Source organism: Pelodiscus sinensis, chromosome 27 (genome assembly GCF_052426305.1).
Source record: "Pelodiscus sinensis isolate ZL-2025 chromosome 27, ASM5242630v1, whole genome shotgun sequence".
Classification (NCBI taxonomy): domain Eukaryota; kingdom Metazoa; phylum Chordata; order Testudines; family Trionychidae; genus Pelodiscus; species Pelodiscus sinensis.
In genome coordinates, this window is record NC_143078.1 from 7,805,632 (window position 1) to 7,825,927 (window position 20,296).

Below are 20,296 nucleotides of genomic sequence, written 5' to 3' on the forward strand. Positions count from 1 at the left end.
CGTAATCATCTGGTCCATGCCGAGTAGGGTTGCCAAGTGTCCGGTTTTTGCCCAGACTGTCCATTATTTGGGTTCCTGGTCTGGTAAACCCAATGTGAATTGTCCGGTATTTCCTTTTTCCCTTGGACTGCAGCCTAGTAGGGACAATTTTCCCCTGCTGCATCTGGTGGGGGAGTGAGGAGTGAAAGGCCATTTAAAGATTTAAAGACGCAGATTTTTTTTTTTTTTTTTTTTGCTTAACAACTTTGGTCTCCCTTTTTTTTTTTCTCAACAGAATTTTTTCCAGGCGTGTTTTTTGGGGGGTTGGACGTTCGGTATTTTTTGTTAAACCATCTGGCAACCCTAATGCCGAGGCCTCTTTCCTACCAGTGCGTGCCCCGTGAATGCTGGATTGCGATCCCACAAACATGCTCCCCACATCCGCTCAACCTCCCCCTGACATCTTCCCACAGGCCCTAGCTGGTGACGTTCAAAGACCAAAGAGCAGCTCCGTTGTCTGCCGAGAAGCACATCTCTTGAGACCGCGTCTGTATCTCTGTGCTGTGCTCTGCGTGATCTCCTAAGAGTGCCGGCAGGCTGTATAATTGAAATGAAGCCGCTCGCTCCCAAACCTAGATGCTGTGCTTGGGAAACAGGAGAGATCTTCTGCCGGTGTTTGCGTAACACTCCCCACCTATTGCTGCCCATCTTCCTGCCTCTGCTGCTGTGACAGTCCCCGGCGTATCGAGAATAATTATGGCTTCAGCTATTGGCATTGGTTGGAGGTTGTATTATTCCCAGCAAAACATTGAACCCCCCTTGACAGTTCAGATAACACACAGCTGAGCTGCAGTGCACTTATCTGATGTGACATTTAGGTGAGTACAAGAGCTTTCCCTCAGAGGGAAGATGGGTTTGCCAGTGTCTGTCAGGCTGGTGGCTAATCTGCAGCTATCTAGCCCACTCCTTGGAAGTAGTGGCAAGGCATTGGAATGTGGCAGATGAGTCAGTCTGGGGAGCTGTAATATTTTAGGAGCATAGTCCTTGAAGGGACTCTGTCAGACAGCATGGGCTTAGCTTGCCTCTGGTGTGTCTAGACTACAGGCTTTTGTCAACAAAAGTGGACTTTTGTCGATAAAACTATACCTGTGTCTACACTACCACAGTAAGTTGACAGAACACGGCAGCTTTGTCGACGGCGGTAAACCTCATTCTACAAAGAATAATGCCTTTTGTCGACAGAGTTCTGTCGACAAAAGACACTAGTGCATGCACACTGTGCTTTTTCAAAAGAGAGCGTCCAGACTCTTTGTCGAAAAAGCGGCTTGCTTTGTTGACAGAACTGGCGGTAGTCTAGATGCTCTTTGTCAACAGAGGCTTTGTCAACAGCATCTGTTGACAAAGCCTCTGTTGACAAAAGCCTGTAGTCTAGACATACCCTCAGTTACACCAGTGCAAATCAGGAATGCTTCCACCAAAACCAGCAGAATTCAAAGTTGCCTGTGTAACATAACGGCCATACCAAAGGTGCATCCAGCCCAATATCCAGTCTTCCAACAATGGCCAATGCCAGGTGCCTTAGGGGGAATGAGTAGAACAGGGAATCATCAAGTGACCCCTCCCCTGTCATTCTCAGCTTCTGATAGACTAAGGACACCATTCCTACCCATCTGGCTAATATCCATTGGTGGACCGATGCCCCATGAATTTATCAAGTTCTTTTTTTGAACCCTGTTCAAGTCCAGGTCTTCACCACAACCTTTGGTAAGGAGTTCCACAAGTTGACTGTGCGTTGTGTGAAGAAATACTTCTTTTTGTTTCTTTTAAACCTAATACCTATTAAAATCATTTGGTGAGCCCTAGTTGTATTGTGGGACCAAGTATATAACTTTTTCTTATTTAGTTTCTCCACACTGATCATGATTTTATAGACCTCTATCAAACCCCCCTCTCCCAGTCTCCACTTTTCTAAGCTGAAAAGTCCCAGTTTTATTAATTTCTCCTTGTATGGCAGCCATTCCAAACCCCTAATCATTTTTGTTGCCCTTTTCTGAACTTATGCCAAAATACCTTTTTTGAGATGAGGCGACCACATCTGTACGCAGTATTCAAGATGTGGACATATCATAGACTTAAACATAGGCAAAAAGATATTTTCTGCTTTATTCTCTTTCCCTTTTTTAATGATTCCCAACATTCTGTTTGCTTTTTTGTCTGCTGCTGAATACTGAGTGGATGTTTTCAGAGAACTACCCACAATGGCTCCAAAATCTCTATCTTGAATGGTAACAGCTAATTTAGTCCCCATCATTTTGTGTGTGTAGTTGAGATTATGTATTCCAATGTGCATTATGAATTTAATCAACATTAAATTCATCTGCCATTTAGTTGCCCAGTCACCTAATTTTGTGAGATCCTGTTGAAGCTTTTCACAGTCTGCTTTGGACTTAACTATCTTGAGCAGTTTAGTATCATCTGCAAATTTTGCCATCTCATTGTTTACCTCTTTGTCCAGATCATTTATGACTGTGTTGAATAGGATTGATCCCAGGACAGATCCCTGCAGGACACCACTGGTTACCTCTTTCCATTCTGAAAACAATATGAGATCAGAATGAAACCCTATATTTTAAAGAAATGCAGTGGTAAATCAAGCCTTGTAATGCCATGCGAATCGGTATCACTCCACCAGCTTGGAGCATGCAGTGATGAAATCTGGAGCCTGGTACCTTAACCTTTGGAATAAAACGAAAAATATGCGTATTACATTTAATTTTCAACATCTAAGGCTCTTTAGCATTTCACTCAGCTTGGAGGGTGAAAAGTGACTCCCTTTCCTTTCTAGTTGTAGGTTTCACTTGTGGCTTTCAGGCACTAACTAGCACAATGCATAGGTTTGCTGACGCTTAGTTTAGGAGGATGTTTAAATCCAAACAAAAAGCTGTTTTCACCAGAATGGAGAATCAAGACTTCGGTGGCTCCTAGGCACCTTGTTCTGACCCACAAGATTCACAAAATAATACACAAAATTCACCTACGTGGGAGTGAATTTTACCATTCGAGCATGAAGCCCTTGGAAATACGTGGGAGATGATTCTCTGAGAAACAGGTAGAGAAAAGGACCCACCTGCATTCTAGCTAAGCTAGGTGTGTTCAGAGTTCGTGCCCCTCCTGATGCACAGTCCCTGAACTATAATACTTAACACACACACGACTGTTTAATACATGGCAAATGGCTGTGTTATAAAGAGCAAATTGCTGCAAAGAGTAAACGTTGCTTTAAAAACTGTGAGTCTGGATCCTTAGCCGGGTGTGAGACTCGGTGTAGCTCTATTGACTTCAGTGGAGACAGCCAAGCCAGTTTACACCAGCTGAATATTTAAAAACTGACATTAATTGTGCATGTTCTGTGCTCCCCTGAGATACCAAACAATGAGCTGTTCAGAGTGTGAGAGAAGCCAGCGTGCAAGGAATGACAGTTTTGTCAGGAGTCTGGTTTGTCTTGCATGCCCCCCTCCCCCACACAGTTTCATCTCACTTGCTTACAAAATCAGACATCAAAATACCACAGGGCACAGCACACTTTTGCATCCTTTCTCATTGTGGCCATATAAGTGTACAAATAAATCAACTGGAATATAGATATTGTACCATGGGTGGTAGGCATGACAGGTGGGGGAAGGCACGGCCTTCCCAAACTGCCAGCCTGGCCCCCACCCCCAGAGTGCCTACTATAGGCGTACTGGCGGCAGAGCGTTGCTGTCCCCAACACCCGCCCTCCCCATGCTCCAGGGCTGGGGAGGCTGGGCCGTGCATTCCACCAACCTGTAATGCAGGGGCAGGGCTGGGGGTGGAATTGGGGGGTTGCCTTCCCCAGCCCTGCCTTCACCCACCGCCCATGTACTGTACTGGTATTTCTGGGTATAGTATTAGAAGAGTATAAACTAGTTGTCTGCATGAAATTTTAGTTAGTTACTGCTTTTTACATAGCCTGCTGTCAAAATAGACAAGTATCTAGATTTGTTGATGTACATCTTGGAAGGTCTGTATGTTCCCCCAGGGATGCACATACTCCTAGCTGAGGACTGCTGGGTTAAAGACTTCAGTTGTGCATCCTTTGCTCCCATTAGTTTCACCTCCCTCTATTCAGGCCCCATGAATTTTTTTTCTCTTGAGGCTGTAAATTTCATGTCCTCCCTGTCATCTTGCTTTCAATACCTCGTCACCTGCCATGAACCACAAACACACTCGGTGGGCCCTGGGGCTTGTATCCTGAGTGTGAACAATTCGGGCAGCTGGCTCAGCGTGCTGGAGGGAATCTCTCATCTCCCATCTCCTTTGATAGAAAAGCAATTACTATTCATTTTTGTTTTAATGTTGCCATTTAAGAAGAAAATGTTAACACTTCCAATTTGCTTGGTATAATTAAGTGATAATTCCCTTTGCCTGGGAGGAGATGAAGAAGAAAATGGCTGACGTACGTAAGGGCTATTTTCTCAGCACATTACTGGCAGCCGTACAGTCCCGCGGCCCAACAGTTATTACTTCCAAGTAAAAACTCTTGTGCCCCTTGAGAGAGGAGAGACAGACTCTGACATGGTGCTTCAGACTGACCTTGACTTTTTTGGATTGTGTGTTGTTTAGAGGTGAACGACAGGGCTAGAAGATTAGTTTTAGTGCCAAGGCATCTGAATTCATATGAGATTGAAGATGAATGCATTATATGTTCACCTTTTGGATGCCCATGCCCAGGCTCCATTTGACTTGGGTCACAATTGGAATAAATTTGACAGGTCTCTGTTTAGTCTGTCATCATTAAGGGCCTGATCCAAAGCCCAGTGAAGTCAATGGAAAGACTCTTATCCACTTCAATTGGGCCATCATCTGGCCCATGGTTTTCCTATGCTGTGATGCAATTGGCAGTCTCTGCTGTCAAGCGTGAAGCTCACGGTTTGCTCCAGAAGAGTAGAATCCTGTTTAATTAGAATCCTGTTTGAACAGTTCCCAAAATCAGCTTAAAGAGCAGCATAGCTAAGGCCTCATAGTATGGTAACGGGAAGAGGATTTGCCACGGATACCTTATCTAAGTGGCTATTGAAGCTGCTGGATAGATGAATTGGCTGGTTAATTAACACTATTCCCTGTTACCAGAGTTGAAGTTCTGCTTTTGTCAGTTGTTTGGATAGTAATAATGCTTAGTTCTTGCATGGCATGGCAAGTCGGTAGATTTCAAAGCGCTTTATAGTTGGGGAAACTGAGGCACAGAGTGGGGACGTGACGAATCACAGGTCACACAAGGGACAGAGCTGGGAACAGGGCACTGGACCCGGAGACCTGAGTTCTGTTTGCTGGGCCATGCTGGTTTTATTGCAGTGCTTCTCACACTTTGGGGACCTGACCTACAGTTTTATCTCAATGCCATTTGATGGGGACTCAGATTTGCTGGGACCCAAAGCCAAAAACCAAGCCCCACCACCCGAGGCCAATGGCTTCAGGCGAGGCCAGTGTGGCTCAAGTTTCAGCTTTGGCCCCCTGGCCGGGGTGGTGGGACTCAGAAGGGGGTTGTGATGCGTTGAAGTTTTGAGAATCCTTTTCTGCTGTGATGTGCTATAGCGCTGCAGGGTGGGGAAGGAATAAACACCACACCGCTGATCCAATTCTGAGTGAAATGATATAGGTAAGAAATATTGAGCTGTTCACCAAGTATTCCAGAGACAAGGCAGCGGTGCTGACTTACACCTGCTGAGGATTTGGTTTATTTGACTCTCTCTAAATCAGCAGTTTTCAGACTATTTTTCAAGACCCAGGGGATGAAAATTATTGATGCCGCGACCCAACATAATTTGACTTGCTCCCAATCAGTGGTGCAGCAGCTTCCTGCCTTTCCTGGCACCGAGCTGTGAATGGTTTTGTTTTTCTTGTAAGCCCAAACTGTGGTTGGTCCTAGAAGACAAGGTCACTAGGTGCTGGGACCCATTTTGGATGTGGTACTTTTCCACACAAGGTCAGAAAAATGTGAACTGCACACAAAGAATCCCTTCCTCAGAGAAAGGAGATATAAAGGTGGGAAGCCAAACAGTAGGGAAGTGGCCAGATGCCAAGGGATTCCCCTCACTTACCATCCAAGATGCCTGCTGGAAACATCCAAGACTGAACAGGGGGAAGGATTTGGCCCAAGCTAGCAGGCTGCTTAGCTTGTGAAAGAGATGATTGGAACACATTGTAAGGGCAGACTTTGCATGTAAGAAGTTTCTTTGTCTATTATGATTAGCTGGTTTCTTTTGTTTATTTTGGCTTAGTAACTGACTTTGATCTGTAATAGAGAGGTAGCCGTGTTGGTCTGATATTGGTAAAACAAAAAGAAAAAAATATGTAGCACTTCAGAGATTAACAAGGTAGTTTATTAGGTGATGAGCTTTCCTGGACCAGACCCAAGAAGTGGGTCTGGCCCACGAAAGCTCATTATGTAATAAACTACCTTGTTAGTCTCTAAAGTGCTACATATTTTTTCCTTTTGTTTTTACTTTGATCTGTCTGCTTTCACTTGCAATCATTTAACACCGACTTTTTATACTTCATAAAAACACTCTTGTTTATTATCAAGCCCAATGTAAATAATTGTTACCTGGGAAGAGCGTGCACTGTGCCTCTCTCTTTCATTGTGAAAGGGAGCTGACCTCGTGAGCTTTCTCTCTGTAAATCTTTTATCCAGAGTAAGACAGATTGATGTAGGGTTTGATCCTTTTTGGGAGGTTGGGTTCTGTCAGTGGCTTTATAGCTGAGCCCTCCCAGAGCTGAACCCGTTCAGCGTCTGTGTTGCTCTACTGGCATTGGGGGAGGTGGTAACCCCAACTCTGTGCCTGGACTGGGGAGACCAGAGCTTCTGGCCTAAAGGGGCCTGGTGGAGGAGTGTTCCACAGGGCAAGAAGGCAGGTGTTACTGGCTTGACCAGCACACTGGGGGCAATTCCAAGGGGACCCCTCTGATCAAACCCCTCAGCCTGGTCCTTTCAGCACTAAAACCATTGGTCTGTCTTTCCTTCAGGGCCGAGTTTGCTCATGCGCCACAGCGCGGTTCAGTGAACCCATCAAGATACCAACGTGGATCTGAAATGATGGGTGATTAAAGGGAGTTGTAGGTGGCTGTTGCTAGGTTACAGGCTCTCTCAATCTGCTCTGGCTGTCAAAAGGTTCTGAAGCAATGCAGCCGGGACTGGAGGAGTATGTGCTTTCTGCCCTTTCTGTGTGGGGGGACGGCCTCGTCGCCCCGGAAACCACCAGGGACTGTCTGGGAGTCTAATGTAGGAGGTCTGGCTCCTTAAGGTACGTCTACACAGCAGCGTTATTTCGGAGTAACTGATATAATTCCGAAGTAACATAGTGCACGTCTACACTACAAGCCTTTATTTTGAAATAATGTCAAGCTGGAGGACTTCTTACTCCGATTCCTGGTAACCCTCATTTCACGAGGAGTAAGGGAAGTCAGAGGCAGAGTGTTCTCCCTTCGACTTTCTGCTGTGTAGACAGCGCCAAAAGCTATTTCGACTTCAGCTACGCAGTTGACGTCGCTGAAGTTGCATAGCTTTCTCCGACTTTAGCCCAGCTGTGTAGACGTACCCTTAAAGTACGTCTACAGTATGAGTTTTCTCAGCAAAAAATATGCTAATGAGGGACTCATTTGCATGAGTTGTGATCTCATTTGCATATTTTCTGACGATCCCTTTTTTGCGCTAGGGCTTTTTGCACAAAAACAAGCAGTGTGGACATTTGCTTTATGCACAAAACCCCCTTTTTCTGCAAGATCCTTATGCCCCCCAAAAGGAGGTGTACTGATGTTGTGGAAATAGGGGAGTTTGCGCAAAAAGAAAATGTCCACACGGCTTGTTTTTGCGCAAAAAGCCCTAGAGCAAAAATGGATAGGCAGAAAATATGCAAATTAGATTGTGAGTCATGCAAATGAGTCCCTCATTAGTGTATTTTTTGCCAAGAAAACTCGCAGTGTAGACGTACCTTTAGAGAGCAATGCCAGGTGTGGGATGAGAGGCGTTGTGGGGTAGCAGGAGCATATCTCCTCTGGAGTTCAGTGATGGCTCCTAGAATCATAGAACTGGAAGAGACCTCAGAAGGTCAAGTCCAGCCCTCTGCCCAAGGCAGGACCAATCCTAACTAAATCGACCCAGCCAGGGCTTTGTCAAGCCGAGACTTAAAAACCTCTAGGGATGGAGACTCCACCCCATCCCTAGGGAACCCAGCCCAGTGCTTCCCCACCCTCCTAGGGAAATAGTTTTTCCTAATATCCAACCTGGACCTCTCCCACCACAACTTGAGATCATTGCTCCTTGTTCTGCCATCCCTCACTACTGAGAACAGCCTCTCTCCATCCTCTTTGGAACCTCCCTTCAGGAAGTTGAAGGCTGCTATCAAATCCCCCCTCACTCTTCTCTTCTGCAGACTAAACAAACCCAGATCCCTCAGCCTCTCTTCATAGGTCATACACTCCAGCCCCCAAATCATTTTGGTTGCCCTCCACTGGACCCTCTCCTAGTCCGACCAATGATCTGCAAGTAGTGATGTGAGCTCAAGTGCAAGAATGGGGCGCACAGGGGTGTCTGGAAGCAAGTTGTTTCCTCTCCCCCTGTTCTTGCCTTTGCCCCTAAAAGCCAGCTCGCCCCTAAAAAGCTGGGACCACCCCCAGTTGTTGGCTTTGCTTGGGTTTAGGGCTTGTGGGGCCTTTATATTACCTTTGAAATAGGATCATAGGTGGAAAAGTGGTATTAGGCCATTGAGTCTATCCCCTCGCCCACCCCAAACAAGAGAGAGTGTTCCCCACTAGAGGAGCCTTGGTCTCAGAGGGTTAAATGGACACCATGTTGAGTCTTAACCAGAAGGCTGAGGAGAGGTGATGGGCGTTAGCGTCTCTACAACAGAACAGCGGAGAGGAGCAGGCTCAGGCTGAAGTTCACGTTCATCAAGATATCAGAAGCTCCAGAGGAAGAGGGCACCAAGTCTGCCCTGCGCTCTGGGAGTCTGGATTCCGGGATTCTTTCCCCAGCTCTGACACTGACTCACCATGTGACCTTGGGCATGTTGCTTCTCTCTGCATCCCTCTTTCAAATGGGGATAGCATTCCTTTGTGAAGGCACTTGGAGAGCCACACCTGGAAAGTGCTATTAAGGGTAAGTACAGATCATTACAATGTCAGGTGGGGGAAGGGTTCCCCAGAAAGAGTAATAAACCTCCAGTGTGTTTGACTTTCAGAGAGAGAGGGGGGGGGGGGGATGCTGCAGTCCCAGAGTGATGGGATGTATACATCATACTTTACTTTTTAAGATAAACTTGCAAGCTGCCCTGGTTACATAATGAGTGAAGGCTGAGTTTCTCACTGTGACTTACACACCTATTTATACACGGGTGTGAGAATGGGGATGGTTGCCTGCTCTCTCGATGCCCTTTTGTGTGCCTGCTCTCTCCGTCGCTCTTTATTTGTTCGGTTCCTCTGAAGGTTTGACAGCTGCTCAGGGATTTTTCCCCCTCTCTCACCCTGGTTTCCTATGGGCGCTTGGGACCCTCACTCTGTCCGACAGGGCTGCTTTTTGGATCTTTTGCAGCTCAGCTGTAATGCTGCAAGTAACTGAGTCAGCGAGCTGTGGCCGAAGGGTTGGTCCCTGCACCCCAGCCTTTTGCTTTTCCCCGCAGGCGGTCTCATGGCAGCTTTCCCCCGGGGTTTGGGAAGAGGTGGACCACGGGCATTCATAATAATTTTGCCCACAAAGAACTAAACAAAGAAAAGTTCCTAGTGAGCCAAGAAAGCCCGGTGCTGGAGAGCTGACAGCTTGCAGCATTCTTGGTTGGAATGCCTTGTAGGGGGAGGGGTGCTTAGAAAAGGGGAGAGCAAGCGGAATCCAACCTGTGCCTTTTATTTTTAGGACCGGGCTCTGAGGCTGCTCTGGAAAATGTGCAACTGCAGAATTAATGGAGACATGATGAAAGGTACCGGCTCCTGCTTCTCTCTCTCTCTCTCTCTCTCTCTCTCTCTCTCTCTCTTTTTCTCTGTGAGGGACATGGGACCTCTCATTGTTGGTGTGGAAATAGATGCTTTGCTCATTAAAGGGCGTCTATGCTCCGGGCTGCCTGGATCTCTGGTGGGGGGTGGGGATTTCTCTGTACGTTCCTCCGTTTGTTTTGCCTGTATGCGTGATGCTTTTCTGTGGCTGTGTTTTGCAGCTTAGCCAGCCCCGGGCAGGCAGGACAGATGCTGCCTCATCCCTGACCATCCACGATGGATGTCCCCGGTACCAAAGACTTCGAGTGGAAAACCCTCGCGCCCCTTCCCAGCTGCAGGGTCTACTGCTCGCTGGTGGAGGCAGGCGGCCAGGTCTTTGCCATCGGGGGCTGTGACGACAACGGGGTGCCCATGAACTGCTTTGAGGTTTACTCCCCCGAAGCCAACCAGTGGAATTCTCTTCCTCCCATGCCCACGGCCCGGGCCGGGGTAGCCGTGGCCACCTTGGGCAAGCGGATCATGGTGATCGGAGGGGTCGGGATGAACCAGATGCCCTTGAAGATAGTGGAAATGTACAACATAGATGAGGGCAAGTGGAAGAAGAGGAACTCCCTGAGGGAAGCCGCCATGGGCATCTCGGTGACCGTGAAAGGCAAGAGAACTTGTTTCCTATAATGGCCCTCCAGGCTGGTGGGGAGAATGCAGCATGTGGGGAGTAGGGTGGAGGGCCGGGAATGGGTCAGTTGATGGCTCTAAGTCAGTGGTGGGCAACCTGTGACCCGAGGGCCACATGTGGCCCATCGGGGTTCTGTGTGTGGCCCATGAGACATTTTGTTTGCCGTTGCCCACGTGCAGAGTGGTCAGATCCCACTGGGTTTTGTCTACAGAGTTTTTTTTCCCCTGACAGTGTTACTAAAGTGGTGCGCGTGTAAAGCCAGGGCATGTGATGGGAGGGGCATGCTAGTAGCACACAGAGACCCGCGTGCTCCCTCTGCAGCCAATCAGAGCGCAGCTCCGGTTCACTCAGCACCCCCCGCCACTTCTAGGTGCACAAGCGCAGTGAGCAAAACCGCCCTATCCCAGCAGAGCGTCTTGGGTACCACAATCTTGCGACCCACTGAGATAGAGGAGGGACACCCATGTGGCCACTCACTAGTCTTGGGTGCTGCTCACTGATCTGGCCACACGGTTTTCAGAAAGGGTCAGGGCGAGGGCAGGGAGCTTTGACTGGGGGCCAGGAAACGATCCCCCTTCCCACCCCCTGCACTGGGAACTTGAGCGGAGCCTTATCTCAGGTTGGAGAAGTCTGGCTCGCTAGGCCCTTCCCCCTTGAGATGGCCAGACGAGGCAGGACGGGATCATAACAACTGTAAAGGGGACTTTTTACTGAGGCTGGTGGACCCTGTGGTTCACTCTGGCTCCTGGCCTATGGATGGCGAACACTCTTATGGCTGTGTTTTTAGACAGGCTGGAATCCAGAGGGCCCCAGAATGTGGTGCACTTTGGATCACAGGTTTTGGCTAAGGCCCAGCTCTAGTTCTGCAGGTTTTCTGGAAGGCAGAGATGCAAAGAGAAGCTGGAGAGATCTAGACCTGAGGTCTCTTCCAGCCCTATGATTCTATGATGGGGCCCAGTTCTGCTCCCAGCGGCACACGTGTCCATGCTGGATTGAATGGAGAGCAGCATCTGGCCCTTGGAATGATTCCTGTTCCCCAGTCAGAGATGCAGGAGAGCTAAAGCTCCCATCCATGTCTGTGGGAGTGATGAGCCCTTAGCACCTCTGCAAAACAGGCTGCCAGGATCAATGACTGGCCATCGAATGGATTAGAATTAGTGAGGGGAGGCGATTGCAGTGAGTTCCCCCAAAGGGCTACAGTCAGAAGCACAGAGCTCTCGGGGGGTGTTGATTGCCAAGGGCTGTCCGACTGAGATGGGGGTCACCTGGCCTATCCTTGCATTTGGGCAGGGAGATGGGTGGGATCCATTTCTTTCTTTGGTTTGGTGCTTGTACCCGTGCCCTCTGGAGACACAGACAGGGGAGCTGCCGGTTCGACTGCAGCCATAATGGGCTACTAAGCAGACGGGTGAAATGATCCTGCCTCCTGGTGACCAGGGTTCATTATAAATGGGAAACACCTGGAGCCTCCCCAGGCCCACTCTGGCTCCACAACAACCCTTCAGAATCCTTCCCCCAGGGCCCGCTGCGAACCCCCTGCATCCGACGGCCTATGTAGACAATTGCAGTTGCTAGAGTCATTTGCAGATACAGAACTTGTGTCCTCAGCCGCAAAGATGAGCCGCAGATATCCGCCTCCACATCCACGGATGCAAATACCTGCGGACATGAAGCGAGTACCCACAGAATTGCAGGGCTCTACCAATAGGAGGATTTCCCAGCAGTTCATGCCTTCGTCTTCCTTGGCGAGAGAGTGGCAATTAGCCCCTGAAAGGGGCAAGTTTGTGATACCCCTGTATTTAGCTAGTCACAGAGCAGGGAGATTCTGCAGCATCGGTAGGGATATCACAGCCAGATCCCCACGTTTGCCCCCGTGCAAATGAACTGAGTGCACGAGTGTGAGTGGGAGGCACCAGTGCTCACACTCACTGCCTGTTTCCCCCGGCTTTGGGTACCATCATTAGAGACACAGAGGCTCTCACTTCCACCACCAACTGAACTGTGCATGCAAAATGCGGGTATGAATTCTCCAGGTGCAAGAAAAGGAGGTGCCTTTTGGGGACCTCCAAACACTCCACCTCTTCCCTCTGCCTTTCGTGATGCTGTGCTCTTACATGGATTTTCTGTATGTCCATCTATCGGGGGGGTCTGGCTTGCCTCTCTAGGCATCGTGTTTATAATTTCTAAGCAGAGACTTGGAATATTGATTTCCTTTGGAATGTGCTGCCCTGCGACGAACAACCCCAGGCTGGGAGCCGTGTTTTCATGCAGTGAGCCCGAAGGTCATTTAGCTTTCTGAGCTGCTCGAGATGACCATGAACGCCTCTTCCGTCTAATCTCCAGGCAGCTTCTTTGGAAGGGGTTGGCTAGTTGGTTTTCAGGTGGAAAGGATGCTGTCAAGGCATTTTTTAAAAATGTAATGTTTACAATCAACCAAGTCTGTTTCATCCCTGGTCTATGTCTTCTGGTTCAAACAAAGGGATCAATTTGGTCAGAGACGCCTGGAACTTAAATCCTTCCCTGCAATCTTCTGTCTTCCTTGAGCGGACTGATTTATCAGTGGAACTAGCTCGGGGGAGGAGAGGGACGATGCCGGTGTGTCGGAGGGTTGCTCGGGATCGCTGACCGCTTCCTAGACTGGTTTATTATGGTAGGGCTGCCCAGTAGCACTCTCCTCTGGGGTGTTATTGTGACCCTTCCCCTGTTATTCCTTCCCAGCCTCTGACACAGGCTAGGGACACCGCTCCCTGCCCATCCTGGCGAATAGCTATTGGTGGACCTAATGGGGTTTGTGTAGGGAAAACCCCGCAGCATTCCACCGCTGGGGACTGCATTTGTTGTTGCTCAGGCGCAGAGGGGGGTGATGGGGTAGTGAGCTAGGAACAAACAGGTTCCCTGCTTTGTGTGTGTCCTGGCTCTGACCCCGTGGCCTGGGTCATGGGGCTGGCCTCCTTAGCCTGCTCTGAGACCGTGCAAAGGCCCTCCCGATGTTTGGACTGGAGAGCGCTGGGTGGACTCCTGTAATTTGAGCGCACCATCTGTTTCTATGACCTCATCTCCTCTTGCAGGGAGCTACAGCCAGGCACTTGTATCCCTGCCAGAATGAAACAACATGGCCTGCTGCCCCCACAGCGCCTCACACCTGCCCCCTCCGGGCTAGTCGGTCCTAAAGGCGAAACATTCACCCCACATTTCCCCCTGTCATGCAGGGCTGGACAGAGGGGAATCAGCTAGTTATGGGGAACATCCAGACTGAGCAGCTGGGGGGGGGGGCTGTGGGCTGGGACTGAGGGGCTTTGGCAGAGCCCCACATGAGAACCCCAGTCCTGGAGTAGCGGGGGGGTTGGATGTCGAGAGAGGGCACCAGCAGGCCTGTGTGAGAGCTCAGGGCTAGAACAGAAGAGAGGGGGCTGCAGTTGCTATTGAGGACTGGATTGAGCAGGGTCAGGGCGGCTCTGGGGCTGGGCTAGCGGGGTAGAGCTGGACTGAAGGCCAGGAGAGCTGGGAAGCAAAAGCCCAGCACTGGATCGGCAGACAGGGTGCAGCAGGTAAGGGTGGAGGAGCATCGGCAGAGCTGAGCGTGGGGAGCCCCTGGACTGAGTATCGGAGTGTTGGGATCCAGGACTCTGTATACCGAATGGGGAGCGTGAGGCCTAGAGAGAGACTTGCATAGGATCTCACCAGGAGTCAGCTGGAAAACTGCTAGCAGAACCCGGAAGTCCTGCCTGCTGGTTCTGGGCATTAGCACAAGAGCTGGGCCAAGCCTCCCTTCCTTTTACATAGTTTAGATGCATTTCCACATCAAAGGCCATGCAATGGACATGTCCAGCCTACGTAATTAGTCTCGTTAACACGGGTCCTACAACTGACAGGTACTTCTGCTGCTGTTCTATATAGCTCTTGGTTTCTGTTATTTCCACTCCAATCCATCTGAGGAAGTGGGCTTTGCCCACAAAAGCTCGTGAGTCTATATATTTTGGTTAGCCACCTGTCTGCTTAGTAGCTCATTATGGCTGCAGTCGAACCGGCAGCTCCCCTGTCTGTGTCTCCAGAGGGCACAGGTACAAGTGACAAACCAAAGAAAGAAGTGGATCCCACCCATCTTCCGGCCCAAATGCAAGGAGAGGCCAGGTGACCCCCATCTCAGTCGGACAGCCCTTGGCAATTAACGCTCCCCGAGAGCTCTGTGCTCCTGTCTGTTGCCCTTTGGGGGAACTCACTGTAATTGCCTCCCCTCACTAATTCTGACCCTCTCCAGGTGTCCCCCTCTCCCCCTACAGCTCTGCATTTCTATATCAAAAGCATCAAGAATCACCAGGCCTTTCCCTCCTCCCACGACTCTCTGAGGTTATTTCCCTATTCCCCTGTTGATTATTTGCAGCTGCTTTCCAAGATTGGACTTCTCTGTGTCTGCTGGGCTTGGGCATATGCCCCTCTACACTAATGCCAGGGCTGGTACAGTAACGCTGCTTGGTTTATGGACACTGGGGTATCTGAGAGCTGAGAGCGCAATGCTTTCTCCCTGACTGCCTTCTGAAACGTGCTCCCACTGTGCCCTCTGTTCTCCCTTCGTCCCTCCCGGTGTGCTTTATTGGGCCTGGAGGGGGCTGTCCACACGGCAGCCAGCAGCAAGCTTCCCAGCCCAGACAGGCAGACCTGCGCTAGCAAGCTAAAAAGAGCAGTGTGGACGTTCTGGCTCCAGCACACACTCGGGAGTCTCCACCTCACCTAGATTTCAGAGCCCAAGCCCCGGCCGAAGCCAGAATGCCCATGGAGCTACTTTTAGAACCCTAGTTAGCAGGTCTTTCCACCTGGGTTGGGGACTCGCTCCCAACTCTATCCTGGCTTCGTGGTTGATGGACGCAGGGCTGGCGCTGTGAAACATAGCAGCCCCCCTCGCCCCCAGCCCCGGTCTGCAGTGACTGTTCGGAGGCTCAGAAAGAAATCAGACGAATGACAAAAGCAGCTTGGGGGAAGTGGCTTTTTTCCAGCTGACACAAAGGGGCTTCATTTGCCACAGGGCTTCAGCCTCTCTGGGTACTGCGAGGGGGAGTGAAGGGGTGGATTCATTCCATTGTGAGGGAAGGGAAGAAAGCTGGTTTGTTACCCCTTCCCCTGCCCACGACGAGGGCGATGGAACGGCCCTGGCTGTGGAATAACTGCTGGTTTGAGTTACTGCAAAGATCTACATGGCATGAAAACTGAGAGGGTGACTCCCAAATATCCTTCCTGCTAAGGGACAGAGCTCACTCTAGGCCCAAAGTCACCTGTGTGCTGTGCAAATATGCTCTGGCTTGTAGGGATGCAAATAATTGATACCAGAGCTGCAGGATCAGTGGCTCTGCAGTTCTAGAGAGTGTTATTTCCATGCAAGGAAGAGAGGTGCTGCAGTGCGGTGGATAGGGCACTGAAGTGGGGCTCCAAAGAATCTCCATTACTTATTAGCAGTAGAAGGGCTATGACACACAATTGAGCAGTTCTGATTCCATGCAGTAGAGGACAGGGCAAACACACTCCGACACACACAAACACACATACGCAATACACGTGGTTTTGCTCCCTGGAGGTGGCCCGGTGGGCAAGTGTCTTTTCCATTGGTCTGGGGAATAACTGGGCATCTGGATGCCTTTCTGAGCCCTTGTGGCTTTTACTCCTCTGCAGACTACAGAGTCTATGCAGCTGGCGGGATGGGACTGGACCTGCGGCCTCACAACTATATGCAGCACTACGACATGCTCAAGGACATCTGGGTGTCGCTCGCAGCCATGCCCACGCCCAGGTACGCCGCTACCTCCTTCCTGCGGGGCTCCAAGATCTACGTGCTCGGTAAGGATGGGCAATGGCTGCTTCCCTCCTTGATCTTCGGTGGGGGGGTCTGCTTGGGCAGTAGCAGCTCTGACCTGTGTATGCCTAGGAAGCTGAGGGGGAGAATTCCTAGAATAGACCCAGATAGACATAAAACCTGGTAGGTGGGGCCCGACCAAAGTCACGGTCCATTTGGGTCAGTGTCACGGGCATAGGATTTTTAAATGGGTGAAGGTCATGATTTCAGCTATTTAAATCTGAAACTTCATGGTGGTGTCATTGCAGGAGTCCCGCCCCATCAAGGAGTTGCGTGAGGGTTGCAAGGTTATTGCAGGGGAAGTTGCAGCACTGCTACCCTCATTTCTATGCAGCGGTTGGCAGTGCTGCCTTCAGATCTGGAGAGCAGTGGCTGCTGGCTGGGAGCCCAGCTCTGAAGGCAGAGCTACCGCCAGCAGCAGAAGAAGTAAGGATGGCCAGGTATGGTGTTGCCACCCTTAACTTCTGCGCTGCCACTCTCTGGCCACCCAGCTCTGAAGGCAGCCATACAGAAGTAAGGGCAACATGCATATCATAATGCCACCCTTAATTCTGCAATGCTGCTGGCAAGGCGTTGCCTTTAGAGCTGGGCCCCCAGCCAATAATTACAGTCACTGCTCTTCAGTTGCCCAGCTCTGAAGGTAGCGCAGAAGTAAGGGTGACAATACTGTGATCCTCCTAAAATAACCTTGTGATCCCTTGGCAACCTCCTTTTGGGTCAAGATCCCTAATTTGAGAAACACTGCTCTCCCCCATGAAATCTGTATGGTATACGGTACAAGCACATAAAGGGCCAGATTTCATGGGAGGACACCAGATCTCATGGTTATTTAGTGGAAAACCCAATTTTCCATTGAAAAATGGTTCAGATGGAAAGTTTCTGACTAGCCCCGTTTACAATGTAATCTAAGACTGAGGCATCCAGCGAATGCGGCAGATGAAAGCAGAGAAGGGAGGAGAGGGGTAATGATAATAATGTGGCTATGTAAGTTCCTTTGTATGCTTCTGTATTGTTTGAGACCTACCTCACTCCTTTCAGCCGCCAGGTAAGCTACTCCCAGTTAGCTGGTGCTTTTACCTGTGTGGAAAGCGACTGTTTAGGAAGGAGTACGGCAGAAAGGGAGCTAGGGTGTCATAGTGGACCACAAGCTAAATATGAGTCAACAGTGTGACGCTGTTGCAAGAAAAGCAAACATGATTCTGGGATGCATTAACAGGTGTGTTGTGAGCAAGACATGAGAAGTCAATCTTCCGCTCTACTCTGCGCTGATTAGGCCTCAGTTGGAGTATTGTGTCCAGTTCTGGGCACCACATTCTGTATTGCTTGATCCAGAGAAGAGCAACAAAAATGATGAAAGGTCTAGAAAACCTGAGCTAAGAGGGAAGAATAAAAGAATTGGGTTTGTTTAGTTTAGAAAAAAGAAGACTGAGAGGGGACATGATAGCGGTTTTCAAGTATCTAAAAGGATGTTACAAGGAGGAGAGAGAAAAATTGTTCTTCTTGGCCTCTGAGGATAGAACAAGAAACAATGGGCTTAAATTGCAGCAAGGGAGGTTTAGGTTGGACATTAGGAAAAACTTCCTCACTGTCAGGCTGGTTAAACACTGGAATAAATTGCCTAGGGAGGTTGTGGAATCTCCATCACTGGAGATATTTAAGAGGAGGTTAGACAGACACCTGTCAGGGATGATCTAGACCAGCAGTTCCCAACCTTTTCCAGATGGGGACCCATTTTGACAATTCAGGAAAACTTGGTGACCCAAGGCAATTAAAAAATGGGGGGAGGAGGGAGGGCTGAGCCACCTGGGGAGACACTTGGCAACCCTTTTGAAATGTAATGGCAACCCATATTTGGGTCCTGAGCCATAGATTGGGAAACCCTGATCTAGACAGTGCTTGGTCCTGCCGTGAGGACAGGGGACTGGACTTGATGACCTCTTGAGGTCCCTTCCAGTTTTAGCGTTCTAGGTTCTACGATTCTCCCTGAGCTTGGAGATTGCTAACTGACATTGCCCTGGGATGCTTCTGTCCCCTATCTCTGTCCCAGGTGGGAGGCAGTCCAAATACGCCATCAATGCCTTTGAGGTCTTCGACACAGAGACCAGGTCGTGGACCAAGTTCCCCAGCATCCCCTGCAAAAGGGCCTTCTCCAGCTTCGTGCCCACGGAGAACAACCTCTTCAGCATCGGGGGGCTGCGGCAGGGCAGGCTGTACCGGCAGCCCAAGTTCATGAAGACTGTGGATGTGTTTGACATTGAGCAAGGTGGGTGCCCGTCATGCGCAAAGCTGGCAGGCAAGGTGCGTGCGTGATACCAAGGGCTACATCGTTCTAACTCTGCCAAAGCCTCACATCCGGCAGATAGAGGCAAGCCCAGGCGTGGGGGATACTCAGAAGGATCTACAGCTCCTGTTGGCTTTGCTGGGAGTTGAGGAGTTCTGCATCTCCCGATGAGGCCATCAGCAGTAACAAAGTGAACCAACTGCATGGCCTGCGGGTTGCAAACCCATTGCCCAGGCAGATGGCTCCAGCCCCCCCTCGTTCTTGGATTCTGCCCTCCGCTCTGACATAGGCTTATCCAACCCAGGCGCTGCCAAGAAAACAGGCTTTTTGGAGTGTGGTGAGGCCAGCAGGGTTTGGTTGAGTTGGGCTGTGCCTGTTTCACACAAGGCAGAGCTGCATGGAGCACAGCAGGGGTTGCTGACATAGTGTGAAATGCAGGAGTGTTGCTTGGCAAGGGAGGGATGTTGATGCCAGGGGCATAGCCAGACCAGGACAGTGGCGTGGGCCCTGACTTCGGTGGGTGGGAGGTAGCAGGGATGGGGCCACCTCTCCCTCTCCCCAGCTTGCCTTGGAAGAAGGGGGGGAATAGATGCTCTGGGCAGGGGCCCCATAAAACTGGGAGCCCGTGGGAAGCCGGGCTGGGGCCCAGAGGTTTGCAAGCTGCCGACTCCATTCCCCGTCAGGAGTGCCAGGTGAGCAGAGCAGAGCAGTACTGGCACGCCGTCAGTGGCAGAGGTGAAGGTTGGGGGGGGTCTGTATGCTATGTGAGTGGGGCCCCAGCCCACCCACGGCTACGCCCCTGGTTCATGCCAGTTTTCTGGAGATGGGTGCACTGTCAAATCTAGGTCCAGATTTTGCAGGCCCCACAGTTTGGATCCAGAGTTGGGTTTGGCCGGTTGTGGTCATATGGCAAACTCAGAACCCTCTTCTGAGCTCCAATTGCAAACACCCAGTGTCTGCCCCTGTGGAGAGCTGGGATGTTGGCTCGGGTCCATCTCTAATTTCACCCCCTGGGCAGTTTGCACCTCCCCGGGGACCTTTGTCTGAGTTGGTGTCTGGGGTTTGAACAGACCCAACCATCTGGTGCGAAAGTCACCAACAAACCACTGACTTTCTGGTGAAATCGTGTGAGCCACGGCATCTAACACAGTTGGCCTGGCTGTCCTTTCTCCCTGCAGGCGGCTGGATGAAGATGGAGCGCTCCTCCTTCCTGAAGAAAAGGCGAGCGGACTTTGTCGCTGGCTACTTGAAAGGCCGGGTCATCGTGGCCGGAGGACTAGGTGAGGGGAGCTAGAGAGGAAGGGTAACATTTCCAAAAGCACTGAAGTGACTTAGGTGCCTAAGTCCCATTTTTCACAGTAACCTAAGCACATCCGTGCCTAAATCCCATTATCTTGCAGCGAGCCCCAGAGAGATTTTCAAAGGCACGTTGATTTCCAATGGGAGTTAGGCATGGGACTGCCACCCAAAGCTGTGAAAATCTGCTTCACTTGGGCACTTGGGAAATCTCACCTCG

At 50.2% G+C, this 20,296-nt stretch overlaps 1 protein-coding gene across 8 annotated transcripts in view; it reads left to right on the forward strand.

Annotated features, from left to right (window-relative positions):
• KLHDC8A (kelch domain containing 8A) overlaps positions 1-20,296 on the forward strand; it is a 38,624-nt gene that overhangs the window by 15,534 nt on the left and 2,794 nt on the right. For 4 of the 8 annotated variants that reach the window (XM_075909937.2, XM_014578598.4, XM_006133053.5 and 1 more), the window contains 5 exons: positions 9,905-9,968; positions 10,203-10,633; positions 16,319-16,483; positions 18,547-18,762; positions 19,959-20,060. In XM_075909937.2, the coding sequence (XP_075766052.1) occupies positions 10,258-10,633; positions 16,319-16,483; positions 18,547-18,762; positions 19,959-20,060 (859 nt within the window). In that variant the 5' untranslated portion in view covers positions 9,905-9,968; positions 10,203-10,257. The other 4 variants (XM_075909939.2, XM_075909940.2, XM_006133056.5 and 1 more) reach the window with 4 other exon arrangements.